Source organism: Brachyhypopomus gauderio, chromosome 12 (genome assembly GCF_052324685.1).
Source record: "Brachyhypopomus gauderio isolate BG-103 chromosome 12, BGAUD_0.2, whole genome shotgun sequence".
Classification (NCBI taxonomy): domain Eukaryota; kingdom Metazoa; phylum Chordata; class Actinopteri; order Gymnotiformes; family Hypopomidae; genus Brachyhypopomus; species Brachyhypopomus gauderio.
Genome location: NC_135222.1, coordinates 7886836 through 7907852, shown reverse-complemented (window position 1 = coordinate 7907852; position 21017 = coordinate 7886836). Strand labels below are relative to the sequence as shown.

Below are 21017 nucleotides of genomic sequence, written 5' to 3'. Positions count from 1 at the left end.
CGTACATGTGCTTAAATTCCACCTTGTAAAGGTGTATGAACCCTGCAAACATAACAACGCAAAACACAGTGCTAAAGAGTGGAACGCGACCTCGACACGCTACAGCGGAGCCCCCGCGATTGCTACCCGTATTTTCCAGATTATAAACCACTACTTTTCTCCCACGCTTTGAACTATGTGACTTATAATGAGATGCGGCGTTTCTGTAGATGTTTCTTCACCCGTCAGGGGTGGAGCAGAAAGTGAATCAGGTGGAAGGTCAAAGTTGTAAATCAAAGAAGAAAGTGCTAATTTTCATTTAGCACATGCAAGCAGCAGATATGACGGAGAAATTTTTTAAACGAACGTGTTGTGCCGAATTCCGACTCCGCTCGTTTGCACACGCATAAAGATGCTACAGATTATATTCGGGAGTTACAGTGATTATTACTTAGTTCATTGAACACACTGTTGTTTTGTCCTAACTAGATATTTAGACATAATACTGCTGTAATACTGTGAAGTCGTGGTCAGAGGTGAACTTCGGCTTTGGACATAGATAATCAGGCGTGGCGTTTGCTGTGATGGATAATTAAAGTCTAGCTCTTATTTATGCATAGAAACGTAAATCGACAGTATCATCTGTAGAGTCATTATGCGGATAAACAAGGGGAGCCGTTCAGAAACTGATCAGGGGTGAGTTTCCCGAAACGTTCTTAGCGCTAAGTACTTCTTAACCTCATACGTTTCATACGAGGTTACGAAGTACTTAGCGCTACGAACGTTTTGGGAAACCCACCCCAGTTCAGTTAAATGTATTCAGTTCATTGGATATATGCAGCTTTTACCCGGTGCAGCTTATAAAACATTTTCCTTTTTTTTAAAAAAAAAAAAAACGTTGTAGGTTTTTAAAGGTGCGCTGTAGGGTTTTTAAGGTTATATTGAGGTGCGCTGTATAGTCGAGAAAATACGGTACTTCCTGACAACAGACACAACTCCTTTCTTTGGCAAAAGTTCCTTTGGGGAATCATCTTTTACTTTAATCTTCTTCTTCTTCTTTCGGCTATTCCCATTTAGGGGTCGCCACAGCGGATCAAACTCCTCCATCTGGCCCTGTCCTGAGTGTCCTCCACTGACAAACCAGCCACTCTCATATCCTCTACCACTGCATCCATAAACCTCCTCTTAGGTCTACCTCTCCTCTCGCCTGGAAGTTCCATCCTCAAGACCCTCCTACCAATATACCTCTCCTCCCTCCTCTGTACATGTCCAAACCATGTCAATCTCGCTTCTCTAACTTTATCTCCAAAACATGCCACATGTGCTGATCCTCTAATAAACTCATTTCTGATCCTATCCTTCCTCGTCACTCCAAATGAGAATCTCAACATCTTCATCTCAGACACCTCCATCTCGTTCACCTGTCTCTTTGTCAGTGCCACTGTCTCCAGTCCATACAACATGGCAGGTCTCACCACTGTCCTATAGATCTTTCCTTTCATTCTAGCCGACACCCTTCTATCACAGATCACCCCAGACACTTTATGCCATCCACACCACCCTGCCTGCACTCTCTTCTTTACCTCTCTTTCACTTCCTCCATTACTCTGTACCCTCGACCCTAAGTAGGTAAACTCGTCAACCTTCACCAAATCAACTCCTTGTAACTGGACCTGTCCACCGTCTGCCCTCTCATTCACACACATGTACTCTGTTTTACTCCTGCTCACTTTCATTCCCCTGCTCTCCAAAGCATATCTCCATCTTTCCAAGCTCACCTCCACCTGCTCCCTACTCTCACTACAGATCACAATGTCATCAGCAAACATCATAGTCCAAGGGGACTCCTGCCTAACCTCGTCCGTCAGTCTGTCCATGACAATTGCGAACACGAAGGGACTCGGGGCTGATCCCTGATGTAGTCCTACCCCCACTTTAAACCCATCTGTCATTCCTACCGCACATCTCACTGCTGTCACACTGTTCTCATACATATCCTGCACTACCCTCACATACTTTTCTGCTACTCCTGACTTCCTCATACAATACCACAGTGCCTGTCTCGGTACTCTATCATAAGCTTTCTCTAAGTCAACAAACACACATGTAACTCCTTCTGTCCTTCCCTATACTTCTCCATTAACACTCTCAAAGCAAACATAGCATCTGTGGTGCACTTAGCTGGCATGAAACCATACTGCTGCTCTCAGATCTCTACCTCTCCTCTAAGCCTAGCTTCCACTACTCTTTCCCAGATTTTCAGGCTGTGACTGATCAACTTTATTCCCCTGTAATTACTACAGCTCTAAACGTCACCCTTATTCTTGAAAATCGGCACCATTATGCTTCGTCTCCACTCCTCAGGCATCTTCTGACCTTCCAAGATTCTGTTAAATAACCCTGTCAAAAACTCCACTGCTGTCTCTCCCAAACATGCCCATGCCTCCACTGGAATATCATCCGGTCCAACTGCCTTACCACACTTCATTCTCCGAATTGCAGCCCTTACTTCCTCCTTGCTCACCTGAGGCACTTCCTGATTCACAACCTCTACCTCTTCTAAACTTCTTTCCCTTTCATTCTCTTGATTCATCAGTTCCTCAAAATACTCCTTCCACCTTCCAATCATCTTTTACTTTAATGTTTGAGAGAATTTGTGGTTCAGAACGTCACTCGTTTTCAGCAAGCTAGATTTGCGCTCTGTTGCATGTGTGCTTAGCAGCGCAGCAATAAAATGCGTCCCGTGAGAAACAATTAACGACCGTGCTGCGTTCTGGAAAGCTATTTAAACCGGTGTGGCCGATTTATGAAAAATTCTTATGATAACAAAAATAAACACCGGTTTTCGGTGTGAACCGGTATACCGCCCAGCACTAACTGATTGTTTATTATTCAGTAATAAACAATGTTTTCATCATTATTGGTTAAAATCATTACCACCATCATCATCATCACTGATGTCATCTTTTGTAGTCATTATAGATGTTATTATATTTGGGTTGGGTGTTCTCATAGGGCAGGTGACCCTGAGGGCTGTGAACCTGAGGCCTTGATGACGCGACTAACATACTAATGACCGATCTGTTCTGGCTTCATCCCACTGACAGATGGACCGCTTTGCGAGCATCCGTATGCCAGGCACCAAGAAAGACAGGCCACACCTCACCCAACTGACCAAGCCCTCTGATTGGTCCAGCTCCTCGGAGTTTGAGGACTTCTCCTCCAGGATCACCTCGGAGAAGGAGATCCTCGCCCTCTTTGAAAAGATGATGGTAAGCTTTGAGGTCCAGTGTACTTCTGCACGTCCTGTATGATCTGAAAGGTGCTGTAATATTAGTCAAATTCACTTTTTTTTTCATTATGGTTTAGTTTATTTTCCTTTTTTGTTAGCTCACTATTAGTTTTTTTTTTTTTTAGTTTTTTGGGGGAAAAAAATGGTGTTGAGGGTGAATTGCCTTACTGATCATTTATAATCCTGTCCAGTATGACAGTGGGTCTGACACGTTCCATTAATCCAGCACACTCCTTCAGCCTTTAACCTCCTCTTTTTTGGTCTGCCCGTAGTGCAGGACAAATCTGGCGTGAGTTGGGTTGAGTTTTTTGTGGGCTGCTTTCCTGTGAGAAGATTATTGGCCTATTAATCATGGTTGAAAACAAACGCTACTGTATGAAGGATTTCTACAACTGTAGGAATGCTTTCTTGAAGGTTACACTTCAGCTGTGTATACATGAGAGGGAGCAAATGAATGATATTGTATCATTGTTGGAGTGCTGAATGTGATGTTCTGGGCATTTCCAGTTCAGTGAAATAGATGTATATGTCCTAGTTGTAGTTTTTTTGCTTCTATATCATTTTTCCCATCTATATAATTTTTCGCATCTTTGTCAGCAAACTGTATTAACCACAATTAGTATTTAATAAAATTTCAGTGTTAGCGCCTTGCTTGCAGACATTTCCCGCCGTTTGATACGCTGTCTTTATGACTATGAGGGCCCTTTTGCCCCTTCGTGGGCGTGTTCAGCAGCACAGCGTCCAGCGACTACGGTGGAAGCTGGTGGGAAGAAAGGGGCGTGGGCACCGTGGGCAGAGACGCAGTCGTTGGTTGTCATGAGCTGGACTCACTAGTGTGGCACGCCAGCCGACGGGGCTCAGAGCTGTAATGGAGACCTCTCTGCCTCTGGGCTCACGCCGTCCCCACCACCCTGCTGCGTGTCCGTGACTGATCTCGAAACACTTTGCTTTTCCATCGCATCACGAAAGCAGCGTGAAACGTCCAAGGCAAAGAAATCAAGTTAAGAGGACCTGGAAGATTCTGTTCTATAATTGTGCGATGATGAATTAAATTATCAAACATTGCGATAGTTTAAATTCTGGATAATATTAAGCACTTTATTTACAACTTTACTACTTTTCATACCACAGTCGCATTAAAAGAGAGAAAAAAGCTTTTCTCAAACTATTCTGTGATTAATTCAACATTTATACAATAGAAAACATATATGTATAATATTATTATTATTTTATAGTATGTACTTTCAGTCTGTACCCCATAGCCCTGATGATGGCCATAACCACAGCAACTTTATTACTGCATCAACCATTGCGCTAAATTCATGTGTGCTTTCTTCCATCCAGCGCAGAACAGCTGGAATTCTCCTCCATCTAAATCTGTTCATAGTCTCTTCCTTTGTAGCACATGTGCCCATTGTCTTGGGTTCAAGTCCCTATCTGAGTGGAGTTTCCATGTTCTCCCCGTGTCTGCGTGGGTTTCCTCCGGGGTCTCCGTTTTCCTCCCACCATCCAAAAACATGGAGGTTCGGTAACTTGGCAGTCCCTGACAAATTCTCCCTGATTGTGTGACTGTGTGCCTCTTCATGTCCAATAAAAACTTGTCTGAGTGTCTGTGCATGAATGTGTGTGTGTGCCCAGTGGTGCCCTGCACCTACATCAGTCCCCCAGGGGGCTGTGGATTCCGGTAGAGAGTACGCTGTGTGCAGTTGGCTGCCGCTTCTCACCAGTGTGTGATTGGTCGTGTAAGACATTGTACCTGTGTTAAAATTGTAAAGCGACCTTGGGTATCTTGAAAGGCGCAATATAAATTGAACATTCATTCATTCATTCTGTCTTCTATTGCAACGCTTTTCCCGTCATGCTCGCTCCAGTCTTTTTAAATGAATTTGATGCGAATCTAAATGGGCGCATGTGCAGAATTTTGTTAATGACGTGTGTGTCACCAAACGTTCCAGACAAAACCCTCCAGTCCAGGGACGTTGACCGTCGGGCACGTTCAGCGACTGTTATAAATCACTAACGTCATATGCAAATGACTAATGTGGCAGCCCCGTACATCAGGCTGACGGTAAAATTCGCCATCAATCCTAATTCATAAGTTAGGAAATGTGTGCTGGTGTGCTGTTTTCTATTAACGTCATGTTTTGAATGGCTTTCTTTTCATTCCGTCACTCTTTCGTTGAGAGGCAGTTCAATGACCTACAGGCTCCATGAAGATGATCATATGACTGAGGAGTTACTTAGCTGAATTTCCAACGCAGTATGCTTTATTACTTTAATTTTTTTTTTGAGACAGTAATTGTGTCTAAATTGACATTTTCCCCCAATGCTAATGTTCAGCTCCATGTTCTGTGGTTTGTGTATATGGTTTTATGTGGTTTCAATTTAGTCCTATCTGCTGAAAATGGTTGGAGACCATGTCTGCCTGTGTGTATCAGTCTCTGGGTCCCCATATGGAATATATTGGCCCTGTTACTCATGTAAATGTGTGTTAGGGATTAAAATTCAACTATAATAGAAAAAAAACTGCTGATATTGAAGCTAGTGAAGAATGTTAATTTTGGCATTTTAATTCATCTTTGTGGGATGTGATGTGTAATCTGTTGTTAACTATTTTTAGCAAGTTTTGTATATCGTTGTGTTGCTTGGCTCAGTGGTCTGTGTTTATCGATCCGTGGTACCGTGTTGATTGATCTGTGGTATCGTGTTCATTGATCCGTGGTATTGTTTTTATTGATTTGTTGTATGTAGGGTGTGGGCCAGGGTGTAGAGCTGGTGTGGGCCAGGGTGTAGGGCTCATGTGGGCCAGGTTGTAGGGCTGGCGTGGGCCAGGGTGTGGGCCGGCAAGTGGGCCGGCGAGTGGGCCAGAGTGTGGAGCGGTGTGGGTCAGGGTGTGGGGCTGGTGTGGGTCAGGGTGTGGGGCTGGTGTGGGTCAGGGTGTGGGGCTGGTGTGGGTCTGGTGTGGGTCAGGGTGTGGGGCTGGTGTGGGTCAGGGTGTGGGGCTGGTGTGGGTCAGGGTGTGGGTCAGGGTGTGGGCCGGCGAGTGGGCCAGAGTGTGGAGCGGTGTGGGTCAGGGTGTGGGGCTGGTGTAGGTCAGGGTGTGGGGCTGGTGTGGGTCAGGGTGTGGGGCTGGGTGTGGGTCAGAGTGTGGGTCAGAGTGTGGGTCAGGGTGTGGGTCAGGGTGTGGGTCAGGGTGTGGGTCAGGGTGTGGGTCAGGGTGTGGGTCAGGGTGTGGGTCAGAGTGTGGGTCAGGGTGTGGGGCTGGGTGACCCCCGCTCTGATGGGCGTTCACTGTGTCTCGTTGCTTTCTGCTGTCGTTTGTTTTCATTTGTGCTTTCATCTTCATATCTTGGCAGATTTCGATCTGGCATCTTCCTGGGGAATTTAGGAAGGCAGCTCAAACTCCTGCAATTTCCTTCTGTTTCAGCTCATATGCTAATCTTGAAAGAAAAAGACAGTTTGGTGTGATTAGATATTTACGACATAACTCACAGGTTTAATTAATTCTGCTGACAGCCATACAAATGATCACCAGACGGACATTTTGCTTCTTGTTTTGTGGGTCTTTAATCACCAACTGCTGTTTCTCAGATTTGATTTTATATCTTAATAATAAATATTCACTCTGGGCATTTGCAGCAGATTTTCAAGAGTTGTACATTGTATTGTACCCTTCTCAATCCCTCACTCTTTCATTTGCAGGAGGATATGAATTTAAACGAAGACAAGAGAGCTCCACTCAGAGAGAAGGACCTGGGCACGAAGAGGGAGATGGTGCTTCAGTACGTTATTACTGCTGCTAAAACTGTAAGTGCATGATTACACTCTCACAAGTACACAATCACAGGCACATGTACACACACACGCACAATCATAGGCACATGTGTACACACACACAGGCATACACACACAGAGGCACAGGCACATGTGTACACACACACACAATTACAGGCATGTGTACACACACACACACACACACACACACACACACACACACAATCACAGGCACATGTATACACATACACACAATCATAGGCACGTGTACACACACAATCATAGGCATGTGTATACACACGCACAATCATAGGCACGTGTACACACATACACACACACACACACACACACACACACACACACACACAATCACATAAATGACACAAAATCACAAACACAATCAAAATACAATTAAATGTTTTTCCAGTGACATATAATACATCACACACTCACACACGATGATGGTCATTAAGAGTCAGTCACTTTATCTGTTTATTTATTTTACAAATGTGAAATCGATTGTAACTCTTAACTCTTTCCATGTGAGATGAGTTTCAGAATGCGTTTGATTTCCAGTTAAAGATGTTTATTTCTAGTTTGGTCTAATGCTGGCGTGCTCCTGAGAGACCAGACTCCCGCACACTGACCCTCACACACGTCCATTAACCATAACAGCTCAGACGTCCAGCAGTTCAACCTTCTCTTTTATCTTTACACAGAATATTCAGCATTTCCCTCACGTATCTGAGCTGTTTAGGAGAGGTTGGATTGGCTGCAGTAGTTAGATATTGGATTTCACCAGTCTGATGGCCTGAAGAATGAAATAAACGTGATAAATCTCAGGATGAAATAAACGTGATAACACTAAAATCAAGAAAATTAGAAATAACAATACATTTCTGAAGGACATTTTGATTGCCCAGTTTTCTCCCCTTGTGGTCATAACTGTCCAGCCGGATATAATCCAGTTTTCACTTCCTCAGGGTTTTACAGAAACAACAGCTTAAAGGATGTTATAAACACAACCTTTCACACACAAGTTGTGGTTAGCTCACAAACATATAATATTGAACAAAATGGACTCCTATAATATTGAACAAAATGGAAGGATCACACATTCATTTGTCATATGTCCAGCATATTTGTTTCAGAACGCTGTGTTTCTTTTGAAGTTCAACTCCTAAACATGTGTGGAGGAATATCTATTTGGCTTTACTGTGTCTTTTTGTTTTTGCCACAATCCCTTGGGCTAAACTGGGCTAGTGTCCTGCCGTCCTGGGTCCTGGGTGTGGATGCTTTCACTCTATTGTTCCAAGCGTCTTCCTGGGCGAGTGAGCTGGCGCTTTGATGTTGCTGATGGCTAAAGTATCAAAGGCACCTGCCAGATAATGGGTTAAGAAATAACTTTGGCAATCTGTAATGAGCCACACTGAAAAGAGGTTTCAGGGATTTACTTTTTCTTGGAGGGGGGAGGGGGGGTCTGTCTGTGTGTCTTATATATAACTGTTTCTACTACTTGTGGGTGTACTATGATATAAATATCTAACTACAGTGCTCTCGTATGAGGACACTGACAGGCTAAAGACTGTACTTATCTTTGATAACTAGTGCTATTTTAGGAGAGTTCTTTTGTTCCAGGCTGATTCGGAGGTGTGGGAGCACTAAGTGCTTATGAGCATCTGAGGTTTTGACAGGTGGATTTTACATATCCTCATATGTCCTGCACTGCCTTTATTTCTTGTGGCACTAGAGGTCAGGTAAGGTGAAAAAATTCAAATTGAAGTATAGTTTAAAATAGGCATAGAAAGGCAAGCAGATTAGACCCTGGAAGTATTGAATACCATAATATTGAGGTTTAACTGGTATCTTACATCTTCACCTAAATTTAGCTTTCTTCACCCACATCCAAAAATATTCTTGTGCACATCATGGGCTAATGAATTTATAGTTTCAGCTGACGCAACTCTAAAACAAAGCGTTTGAGATATAAAATGCAAAATTGTCTGAGTGTTGAATAAAAGGTATCTGAAGTACCTGGAGTAGTTGGTGGAGTGACATTGGAGTGTGTGTCTAAAGTGCCGGGCTGATTCAAGAGGGACACAAGACTAGGCTATCCTGCCAGAGAGAATCACAACCACGTGCTTTGCTCTGATGGATCTTAAGAACGGTCATGTTTGTGATCCATGCTACTGGAAAATTGTAAGTGTTATTAACACTTATGCTTCTCCTACCTACCCAAGAATTGGATAGACTATCAAGAAAGATCACCAGGTATAGGTTTGTGCGAGTGTGTGTGTGCACACGTGCGTGCGTGTGTGTGTTCTGTAGGCAGATGTCTTCTTGTAGTCTGCTCTGCTTATATATATAATTTAGGGGTGGGCATAGATTAATTTTTTTAATCTAGATTAATCTCACTGAAATCTTGAAATTAATCTAGATTAAAATGGCTCATTCAGAATACGCATGCTACCCAAGTAATGACTAAAAGTCAGTTTTTGAGATAGGGTTTCTTAATACAGAGGGTGCATTAGACCAGGGGCTCATCTCCTGTTTCCAAAATGCATCAATGACTGCTTGAGAAAGCTGTTCTACTTTGATACTTGAAGAAAAAAAAACATGCCAATAGTCAATAAAATAATATCAATAAAATGTACTCGTGTTCAATGGTTTATTCAGTTCAACATGAAAATAGTACTGTATGCCTACATACTTTAAGAGGGCATATTCAGTCAAACATGAATTTGTAAGCCTACATACTGTACATTAAAAGGGGTTGATAACATGTTTATTCAGCTAAACATGAGATTTGAAATGTAAGCCAACATTTAGTACATTTAACCTGTTTTCGGCGACGGCGACTCAGTGCTTGACCCAGCGTCATCAGCATTAGCAAACGGGTGCTTTGTGTTTAAATGGTACTTCAGACTGGTAAAACTCCTACAATAAACTGATTCCGCCTTGCATAAGGTGCAAACAACTTTAGTCTTGTCAATGTCTCCATTAGGAAGCTTCTTAAAAATGAATTTTCCATGAAGCAAACCTGGCGGCTTCGTGGCTGCATCCATGTAAGCACACGTGCGATTTGTTGTGGGTGGTAATTCACAGGTTTGAAAACTCATTCTCGCCCCTACTGTGCAATTTGGTTAGGAATACAACCGAGCTAAACTATCAAGGTGAATGTCATCAGTTTGCTTACCTATTTTGACCCAATTCCCAACCCAACTTTAAGAATAGATTAACAGCGATATTTTTTTATATCGCCCGATAACGCCGATAACGGCCCACCACTAATATATATATATATATATATATATATATATATATATATATATATATATATATATATATATATATATATATATATATATATATATTAGAGGTGTATGCAACTAAGGATTTTCATAGTTGAATCTGATTCGTCAGTTTTTCCCTTTGGTCGACTAAGTCTAACTAAACTAAAAGTAAGAAATTTGAATCATACTTTCAAAGTTGAGTTCATGCTCTGATTACAGATTAATACATAACAATCTTAATTTCTTTTAAACTTGTTAGCCTCTTTTCTACACACGTCTCATTTTTCATGGTTGTTTCTTTTAAAACTGGACTTTTCTGATTGAAGTTCAAAGGTTCCATGTCAAGGTATGACTTTTGGCTCTAATCAAAGTTCTATAGCCAGATGTCCTCCAGGAGTCTGTCCTGCTGCAGGTTGTTGGTGGCTTAGCAGAGCTGCAGTTCTGCTGTTTGCCAAGTCTTGTCTCGGCTGAATGGCATGAAACTAGTTCAGTATCAGCAGGTGAATAATCTGTCTTGTCCTAATTATTGTGAAGGCCTGAAGGCCTCCCTCACATCTGCTTAGCTGAATGTTCAAATTCAGTGGCAATGACCACTGCCTTTGACAATAGTGTGTGCCGTCTGAGTGTGTTAGGGTAATGTTTTGTGGGTGTGTGCTAGGGTAATGTTTTGTGGGTGTGTGCTAGGGTAATGTTTTGTGGGTGTGTGCTAGGGTAATGTTTTGTGTGTGTTAGGGTAGTGTGTGTGTGTGTGTGTGTGTGTGTGTGTGTGTGTGTGTGTGTGTTAGGGTAATGTTGTGTGTGTGTTAGGGTAATGTTGTGTGTGTGTTAGGGTAATGTTGTGTGTGTGTTAGGGTAATGTTTTGTGTGTGCGCTAGGGTAATGGTTTATGGGTGTGTGTGAGAGGGTAATGCTTTCTGTTGGTGCATCAAGTTACTGCTGCTTGTCCTGGTCCAGTGTGAGCTTGGGGCACTGTCATATGCCTCTCGACAATTGTATGGACTGCGTTGAGATTCTGTTTTAACAGAAGAGATCAGGTCAATTCGGGGCACAATTTTCCTGATCAGTGAAGTCCCCACGTGCTGGAGGAACAGACTGATCAGCATCTGTGAGTTTTAATCTTGCATGTAAAACGAATCTGGCAGTTTCGACTCTGCAAGACAGAACTCCACTGAGCAGAAAATCTACATGCAGAGCATGGAGGGGTGGATCAAAACGGGGCTTTTTTTTTCCAAGAGAAATTAATTCTCCAATCTAATCCTACCATCAGTTGCTCATGTGTTCTCATGTGCCTGCAAAAGACAGTGGAGAAACAAGACTGAGAGAGTTTAATTATGCTCCTGCTCCCTTCTCTCCTCTGGGAATTTAATTATTGTGGAGTGCTTGGAGATTTTTGGATGATTCAATTTATGTGAGCGCTATCTGGAGTGCCTGGTACTTGTTTTTTATTTATTTTTTTCCTTCCTTCCTTCAATTCTTTTCCTCTTTCTCTATGCTTTTTAAGTGCTGGTCACGTAGACCCTGGCCAGCCATGATGATAAAAATCAACGTTTTGGAAAGAAAGGTCTAAAATTGGTGGTGTCTAACATTTTTCTGTTTTTTCAAACAAATAAATCAACAGTTGCATTGATTTCACTTACCCTGAAGGACTAACCTTTTAAAAAACTATTCTTGGTCTATTAAGAGTTAAGGCCTTTGATTAGTAGTAGAATATTTATAAGAATTCTTTTTAATGCATTTCCTCAATTCTAATAAATGTCCATCCAGTGATCAATGATATGGTAGTTTTAAAATGTTCATTTTAAATACGATGCTTCCTGCAAATAAACAGGTTGAAAATGTTTTCATTGTAACATTTGAGGTCATTTAGAAAAGAATTGCCCAGAGAAAATGTATTTTTAAAAATCCTTTCACACAAAAAATTAAACCCACAAACAATGGAGTTTTTTGGCTCACAGGTACATCGTAAATATTTTCTTCATACTCCAGAAATGTCTCCTTTCCCCATCTCGATCAACTGATGGATGCACCCTACTTTGAATTTGGAAGGCTTCTCCCTCTCCTCCCTCTTCTCCCTCTCCTCTTGCTGTGTCTCCGTCTCGAGCTCTCTCCATCTCTTTCCTTTTGACATTCAGGCCCAGTTGTTTACCCCATGTCTGTGTTCTCTACGAGTAATAGCCTCTCAGTGAAGCTCTTCCTGTTGAATCTGCTCCCCCATCTAGGCTGGATAATTGAAACTATAGATTCTGGCATGGCTTTCTTCCCTCTGTTCATAAAGCTCACATTCACGCTGCCCTTACTATTATGGAGCCTGGGCACGAATCCTGTAGTTTCACTTTGTATTGGGTGCAGTTTTCACTGCATCAATGTGTTTTGTTTTTCTTGCCACTCTTAGTTCACTACACGTGGGCTTCAAATGGTTCAGGAGTAGCATGGAGCTCCATTTTTGAACAAAATAACCAACTCTTTGTTGTGGGGAGCTGATGACTGCATTACATAATCTCAGAGCTTAATATCGGTAAACAAAACATCAGCGCTGCATGTATACCTGCATGTATACCTACATGTATACCTCTCCATGCAGTGTGATGACACAGAGTTAATGTAGAAATCGGTGTTCAGGAGCACAATGGTAATTTGTGATAATGGGAGAAGTTGACTCACCATGGACTGATCAGTATGTCTAATGAGCAGTCACAGACTGCATGTGCACAGAGCCAGTCAAGACACCCTCAGACTGAAACTGATCCACTGATTACCAACAGCATGTGGCTATTAGGAAGCCTTACCTGCTTTTACAAGAGACTGAGTTTTGGTTATGTGACAGAATATGTTGATGCATTTTCTGCTTTTAATTGAGTTAATCAGCCGTGAGGTTAAATGTTAATATTGGACATATACAGTGGGACAGAATCATGCATGATCCAATCAATCTTGTATGTCTGTCTTTCTGAATGACTGACGTATCGGTCAAAATATAATTCCATGCTTTTAACTGGGCAATGAGGGAATAGGTAAATATAGTTTGCTGTCTTGTTTTCTTTCATACCTGAGCACTAGCTCTCCGATTAACAGCTGCATTATAGCAGGATTCTATGTAGCCTTACACAGGGGATTTTATGTATCCTCAAAGATGCATGTTAATCACACACTGATTACCACCTGGGAATATTAACAACAAAGCTGCAACTACCACAACATCAACATAGCTGCTAACTACCACAACGTTAACAATATAGCTGCTAACTACCACGTTAACAACATAGCTGCAACTACCACAGCGTTAACAACATAGCTGCTAACTACCACAACGTTAACAATATAGCTGCTAACTACCACGTTAACAACATAGCTGCAACTACCACAGCGTTAACAACATAGCTGCTAACTACCACAACTTTAACAACATAGCTGCAACTACCACAACTTTAACAACATAGCTGCTAACTACCACAGCGTTAACAACATAGCTGCAACTACCACAGCGTTAACAACATAGCTGCTAACTACCACAACTTTAACAACATAGCTGCAACTACCACAACTTTAACAACATAGCTGCTAACTACCACAACTTTAACAACATAGCTGCAACTACCACAACTTTAACAACATAGCTGCTAACTACCACAACTTTAACAACATAGCTGCAACTACCACAACTTTAACAACATAGCTGCAACTACCACAACTTTAACAACATAGCTGCAACTACCACAACTTTAACAACATAGCTGCTAACTACCACAACTTTAACAACATAGCTGCAACTACCACAACTTTAACAACATAGCTGCTAACTACCACAGCGTTAACAACATAGCTGCTAACTACCACAACTTTAACAACATAGCTGCAACTACCACAGCGTTAACAACATAGCTGCTAACTACCACAACTTTAACAACATAGCTGCAACTACCACAACTTTAACAACATAGCTGCAACTACCACAACTTTAACAACATAGCTGCAACTACCACAACTTTAACAACATAGCTGCAACTACCACAACTTTAACAACATAGCTGCTAACTACCACAGCGTTAACAACATAGCTGCTAACTACCACAGCGTTAACAACATAGCTGCAACTACCACAGCGTTAACAACATAGCTGCTAACTACCACAGCGTTAACAACATAGCTGCTAACTACCACAACTTTAACAACATAGCTGCAACTACCACAACTTTAACAACATAGCTGCAACTACCACAACTTTAACAACATAGCTGCAACTACCACAACTTTAACAACATAGCTGCTAACTGCCACAACTTTAACAACATAGCTGCTAACTGCCACAACTTTAACAACATAGCTGCAACTACCACAACTTTAACAGCATAGCTGCTAACTACCACAACTTTAACAACATAGCTGCTAACTGCCACAACATGTGAGAGTGAGGAGTAGAATTCCCCTGCCAAGAACCTTCAGAAACCTGGAGTTCAGTGAACAGTGGTCTTGCTATTCATTATGCATTTGATATTAGGATATCATTACAGGCATTTCTAGAACACCTTCCTCTCTTCTCCTTGACCCCAATACAGACTAACCAAGCAGTCTAATCGAGTACCGTCTTTCTGTTTCTAACAACAGCCTTTAGTGGAACACTAGGAATATATTTCCCTTTTGCATAATGTAATTGTCATATTAAATAGGTTAAGTGAGAATATTAGCCCTGACCTCTTGCTGAAACTGGATCATTTAGAGAAACATTTTGATGATGAATATTTTTAAACCTTTTTCTTCCTTTTATCTTGGTCATGTGGGTTAGTCATACAAACAATAGATTCAGAAAATGCCAACAAATGTATGAATAGGCTTACCAACCTTCAATTTGTTACACAATTGATTCAGACAAAATCTTACCTCCAGAAGATGCGTGTGTATATGTGAGGTTAGTCTTCGTGGTGAAGGTCAGTTTCAAAGCAGTTTTTCTTCTCCCCTTCAGTGATTTTCATGTGAAAGCAAAATCTTGACCTTGGTGATGATTGAGTCTGAAAAGAATTTCTTTTGCTTTGAGCTTTCTCATGGTTCAGGTTTTGTTAAAGATAAATAGAAAACCATTGTGTTTCAGCCTTTGCTAGTCACCCACTGTTACTCTGAAGGTAGCCTTGTGTGTGGGAGCTCCAACACAAATGGCGTTACCTGTCTGATTAATCTTCTAATCAAGACCTTTCCATTACTTTCTTCAGAAACTGGAAATCCTCAAGTTAGGTCACTTTGGTCATTTAATGCTACATTTACTGCACGTCGAGATGATCTCCAAGGAGAGGTTAGCAGGGGACTTGTGTCCTGTTTTCATTTGCTGATGCTCTTGTTTGGAATTATCATGAGATTGCAGAAGTAAATTGTATTGATTGGGCTTGTTTCCAGACTGTATTATGCGTTGGAGATAATTTTTTCTTTCTTGATGAAAGTGATCTCACTGTTTGAGTATCCTTGAAGAGAGTTAAAAGAATCAACTTTATTTTAAGCTTAAAAGCAGGTGTTGTGAGTATGCCTGTCGCTGTGTGTATATCAGTGTGTGGATGTGTGTGTGCGTTCCCCAAGACTGATGAAATGTCAACAAGCAGGTTGAGGGGATCTGTGCATCAAGGTCTCTTCTAACGTTAGTCCCCACATTAATCAGTCACACTGAGAGTCGTCTGCAGCCAGACAAGAAGAAACAGTAAATCCATGCGCTCTTCCACAGGTTACATACACAGCCACGCGTTTGCGTTGGGCACCGACAAAGATGACACCTCTTTAATTAACCAGTTAATTGGCCCGTTGGACTTCTCTTCTGCCCCTAACCCTAACCTGAATTAGACCCGTGTGTGTGTGTGTGTGTGTCTGTCTGTGTGTGTGCATGTGTGCGCGTGTGCGTGTGTGTTTTATGTATTAATTTAGTTTCCACAGTTTTTCGTCCACATGCTTTTCAGCACTGTTCGCAGAAGATATGAGTTATAGAACACATAAAGTGTTTAACTGCTTTATTCACTCTGTTCTGTTGCCTGCTAGGTTTACTGATTTGGTTTTTTGTGTTGCGTCTAGTTGAGCCTGGTGAAGGGCATATTTAAGATCAAACTCATTACTGTGTGTAACGGTGATGCATTTATCCGATACCTGGAACTCGCCACGGTATATGATGGTGATACGTCTGTCTGATACCTGAAACAAACCCAGGTGTGTGAAATCCGGCTTGCTGCCCAGGGCGTTCATGCCCATACAGTCTAGCTGAGATCACACTCTTCTGTGTGAACAAGTGACAGCTAATACTGAGAAGAGAAGCTTTTAGGCATGAGCATGCGTTTGAGACTTTACCCTTCACTTCTGCACTGATGATAACTAGACCTGAGCTTCTCAATACTAGTTGTAGATGCAGAGAGGCGAGTCAACTCTGGTCCCATACAGGCGAGGAAAACTGAAAAAACACCCCCCCCCCCCCCCCCCAAAAAAAAAAAAAAAAAAAAAATGTATTGCTTGTGCGTTAGCAAACGTAATGAAAAATGGCCAGATCTGACAATTGGTCAGCTGAATTCTCAGCTTTATTGTCAAACACCAAAGCCAACAGCAAATGCTCATGGAAACAAACTGATGAGAAGTCGGCGGTGTGATTTAAACCTCCCATCTGTGAGGAGGCTGGCAGGCCGCATGGCTCCTGCACCAGTGCGGCGGTCGCTGATGAAGATGGATACGGTGGGCCTTGGAAACACCTGCGTGAGTGATGGTCTGCAAGCTCGGACCACAGCGCACTGCCTCCGAGACTCCCGCCTCTCCCACACCGCTGTTCTCTCACTCACACCACTGCAGGTTTTAATATTTCCCTGACAGCCTGGTTTATTGTTTTTGTTTTTTTTTTATGTGTGGTATTACTATCAGGCAGCAGCAAATGCCTTCTAGGTAGATTCTGCATGCTCGTTTGAAGGAGCAATACATACATTTTCCCAACGATTCTTGTTGACGTTATCAAACAGCCATTATACTGACACCAAGTGGCCTGGATGTTTTAGAGATTCAGTACTAGATCTGTTTCAAACATGGCTGCCTCCATGCGGGGGAGCCGCTCTACAGAATATAAACTCATTATTTTAAGCACTTCAAAGCAAGTAAAAACAATAAATCACTTTCATAAATATCGATGACTACTTTTTTGTGGTAAAAATGACTAATTGCTCCTTTGATGCTAGCATCTCAGCTAGTTGGTGCTGCTAGCATCTCCCACAGGGGGCTGTGGTTTCTGGTTGAGAGTACACAGTGCACTACTGGCTGTGTTGACTGGATGTAAAAGCTGTGAGTTCGTTGTAAAACAGCTGGTTCTGAGAAAGGAGCTACATAAACGGAGCTTCATTTGTACTGTACAACAAAGCGAGCACGACTTGAGTAGTCAAAGTAGTCCTGCAGTTTTTTAGCTTGGCTATTTGTTTCTCTGTTGCTGGGGAGACCTTTGACATGAGTCAAAACTGAGCAAGAGAGGGGGAGAGCGTCGTGGCGCGGGACACTGGCATGGGTTTCATCATCTCATAAACCTTTAGCTAAATGGCTTACTGCCATTGTGTGTGAGACCCCACACCATGTTTCAGTAGAGAATTCAGTAGAGAATTGTGTATGTGTGAACGTGTGTGTGTGTGTGTGTGTGTGTGTGTTTTCTTTCCCTGCTGAGCCCCTAGTTTATACTTAAAAACTTTTTAATGCCTGTCGCAGAATTGCTGCATGGCTTGAGAATTCATTTAATTTGAAACCTTTGTCAATGTTTCCTCCCTATAACCCCTTTTCCACAAGAACATCCCAATTAGTTGCATTACTGTGAAGCGCTGCTTGGGCCCGTGACTCTCACTCCGCCTGTACTTAATTGGCAGTGAGTTTGTGTGCAGTAAGCTAACAAAGCCCAGTGCCCACTCATCAGCCCCACTGTAACTATTACTGCCATCCCACTGTGATGTGTTTCCAGTGTGGAGAGGTGGGGGGAAACACGGTGCTCACTTCTACCCTTTCTTATCATTTCCCCTGGCTGAAAAAGTATAATTGTGAAAACTTGAGGCGATATTTTGTGCTTGTTCTGTTTTCATCTAATGTTTCACACAATTGCTAAAAGATTTCTTGCTCTGGTATTACTCACCTTGCCTACCTCAGGGTGGTCATTTAATCTTTTGTGAAAGGTACAGACTCCACCTGTACCTGCCCTGAGATTTTTCCCCCCTTTGAATATAAAAAATAGTGGCTGACCTGAGGTCTTTAAGTGCTGAAAATGCCCACAGTACTCCTGCTGTAGTATAAGCATTAGTGTTAGTATCAGTATTTATATCAGTATCGGTACTAATGTCATTATTAGTATTCGCGCCAGGCAGGTTTCTTACTCCAGTGCCACTCTGAGGAGTCTGCACTTAGCGGCGTGGCTCCCCGTGGCTCTTGAAAAGTAGCTCCCACAAACCCCAACACGGGTTGTAAGTGTAACTGAAGCGTTCGGTCCACCGCACCCATGCTGATGTGCACACTCTTTGGGGCACGTCATCCTAGCAATCCCGCTGCTAATCACAAAGTTCCAGACGGGGGTGGGGGGGGGGGCACACTGCCATGGCCACGCTGCCAGCTCGTCCTCCCGGGCACCGTCATGCACTCGTGTGCCGTAAATGTCAGCGGAGTCTCCGGGAGGAGCCACACTCCGTTTCTCATGTCCACTGACATGCCCAGACGGTGCCAGATTGGCCCGTGCTATTAGTCTAAACTTGAGTCCGGGTCTTGGCGCTTCGCTGTACACTGGGTCATTCTGTTTGCTTCTTAATTCTCTTGGCCAGCAGGACACTAGAGGGTCGCTGTTGGACGACACCAAGCAATCAAAACCGCATTTACTTGTCTAAACCCTACACCACCCCGACACCGAAGGAGGTCCCCAAAACTAATTTGCTTTGGGAGTGAAAGGGTACACTTACACAGTCGGGGATATGGAGTGACCACAGAAGAACATGGGTGAGATCAGCGGGGCTGTTCGTCTGTATTATTGAGACCCTGTTACTTGATCCGCCGCTGCCTCACACATGGTGACGCTCTCCTTGTGCAGACACACTGTTCTCCTATAGCCTGGATCAGGCAGACGCTGCTTGGTTGCGCGCTCTGCTCCAACACTGTCCTTAACTTCCATGGATCTGTGTGCCCCACGACTACTTAAGAAAAAGTTTTTTTTTTTAACTTTTAGTCTCTTTGCCAGGTGGTTATTTTTGGGAGTTTCAAAAGCAGGACATGTCTTAGCAAACCAGAATAGAAGTAACAGTCAGTATACTACTACCTACTGTGCATCAGCTGTACTGCTGTTTTGTATAGCTTTTCCTTTTAAACACATCCTCGGGGTTTTGGCTGTGTGTTGCATCCCTTCTTTACAGGAATAGAGTTCTTGGCTGTCGTAGCTGTCCAAGGCTTATAAACAGCTGATCAAAACCGCATCTATAAACAGCCCGGGGAAAAGTGTTGACCAGTTTATCGTCTTTGGGACTTTCTAATTTGTGTGCGTATATGTGTCTGTGTTTGTGTGCATGTTTGCACACATTTCCTGTTGAGTGGAATTTTATTTTGATAAATGTTTATTTTCTGAGATCCTCTGTCCCTGCACACTGCGAGACTGTGCCTGTTCTTTTTATGCACACTTATTTTTCTGCTGGCCTATAGCTATAACCGCAAGAGTTCCATTCATAATGTAGTTTGTAAAGGTTCATCATGGTCCACTCTTTAATGCGGCGGTGTGCTGGCCTTCTTACCACTGTAGAGGTCTCCTTGTGTGCCCCTTGTGAGCAAGGGTATTTCCATTCTGGAGCTTCTTAGTACCTGCCCTTGGGACGGTCCATTTTTGTAATGACTTTATGCAGGTAATCAGGTCATGGTGTGGGCTAGTTATACCATGCCATTGGCTTGCCTTTGGGAGCACGTGCAAGCAGGACTCGTGTCAGAAAGTTCTGTCTTGTTTTCTAAAATGCCATCTTCACCGAATTTCCTCATCATCATCATCATTTTCATCAAGAAACTCTTTGCGGAAAATGGAAACCGCAGACAAAATTATCAAAGCTCGGGGCCCAATAAGGTAAACTGAAAAATTGCCTTCTTAGTGGATATATTGATTAAATAAACATAACCGTATGGGTACCCTTTTAATTGTGCCAAAAAATTTGATCAGTGGAATTCAGGATCATGCTATAATCAAGGAATGCTAATCTCCTGATTCGTAACACCATTAGAGAAATATTAGCACCTTTAAAAAGTTATACCAGAGTTACAGGGTCCACCTGCCTCCTTAATTGGGTATTTGCTTTCAAGTTGATACACACTGATGAATAACATGACAGATTAGAAGCCTTTTCGATCACACTCTATGCACGCGATTGCATGGTGTGTGATTAGTTCACCCACCAATACCACAAGGGTTGAAGATTTCTGCAAAATGTTCCGGAAATATATAATCAAGGACAGCTGAGTGGTTTATGAATGCGTGTCTGGAGATAAAGGTGCATATGCTGAAGAGAGAGTTCCTGATATTCTCTTCTTGATTGCCAGAAGTTGTTTTGGTTTTTTTATTTTATGTTTTTTTGTGTTTCATTTCTGGATTAGCGAGAGCAAGGCCGAGGTTTTGAAGTCTAATTAGACATTGTGATAAAGGGGCGAGCTGCAGATTTGCTGGAAGAGTCTTCATCTAGGAAGTGCTCGGT

General features: G+C 42.5%; 1 protein-coding gene across 4 annotated transcripts in view; it reads left to right on the top strand.

The window, feature by feature from the left end:
* LOC143528885 (protein diaphanous homolog 3-like) overlaps window positions 1-21017 on the top strand; it is a 285913-nt gene that overhangs the window by 32899 nt on the left and 231997 nt on the right. For all 4 annotated transcript variants that reach the window (XM_077024807.1, XM_077024808.1, XM_077024806.1 and 1 more), the window contains 2 exons: window positions 3087-3251; window positions 6974-7078. In XM_077024807.1, the coding sequence (XP_076880922.1) occupies window positions 3087-3251; window positions 6974-7078 (270 nt within the window). The remainder of the gene's footprint in view (window positions 1-3086; window positions 3252-6973; window positions 7079-21017) is intronic.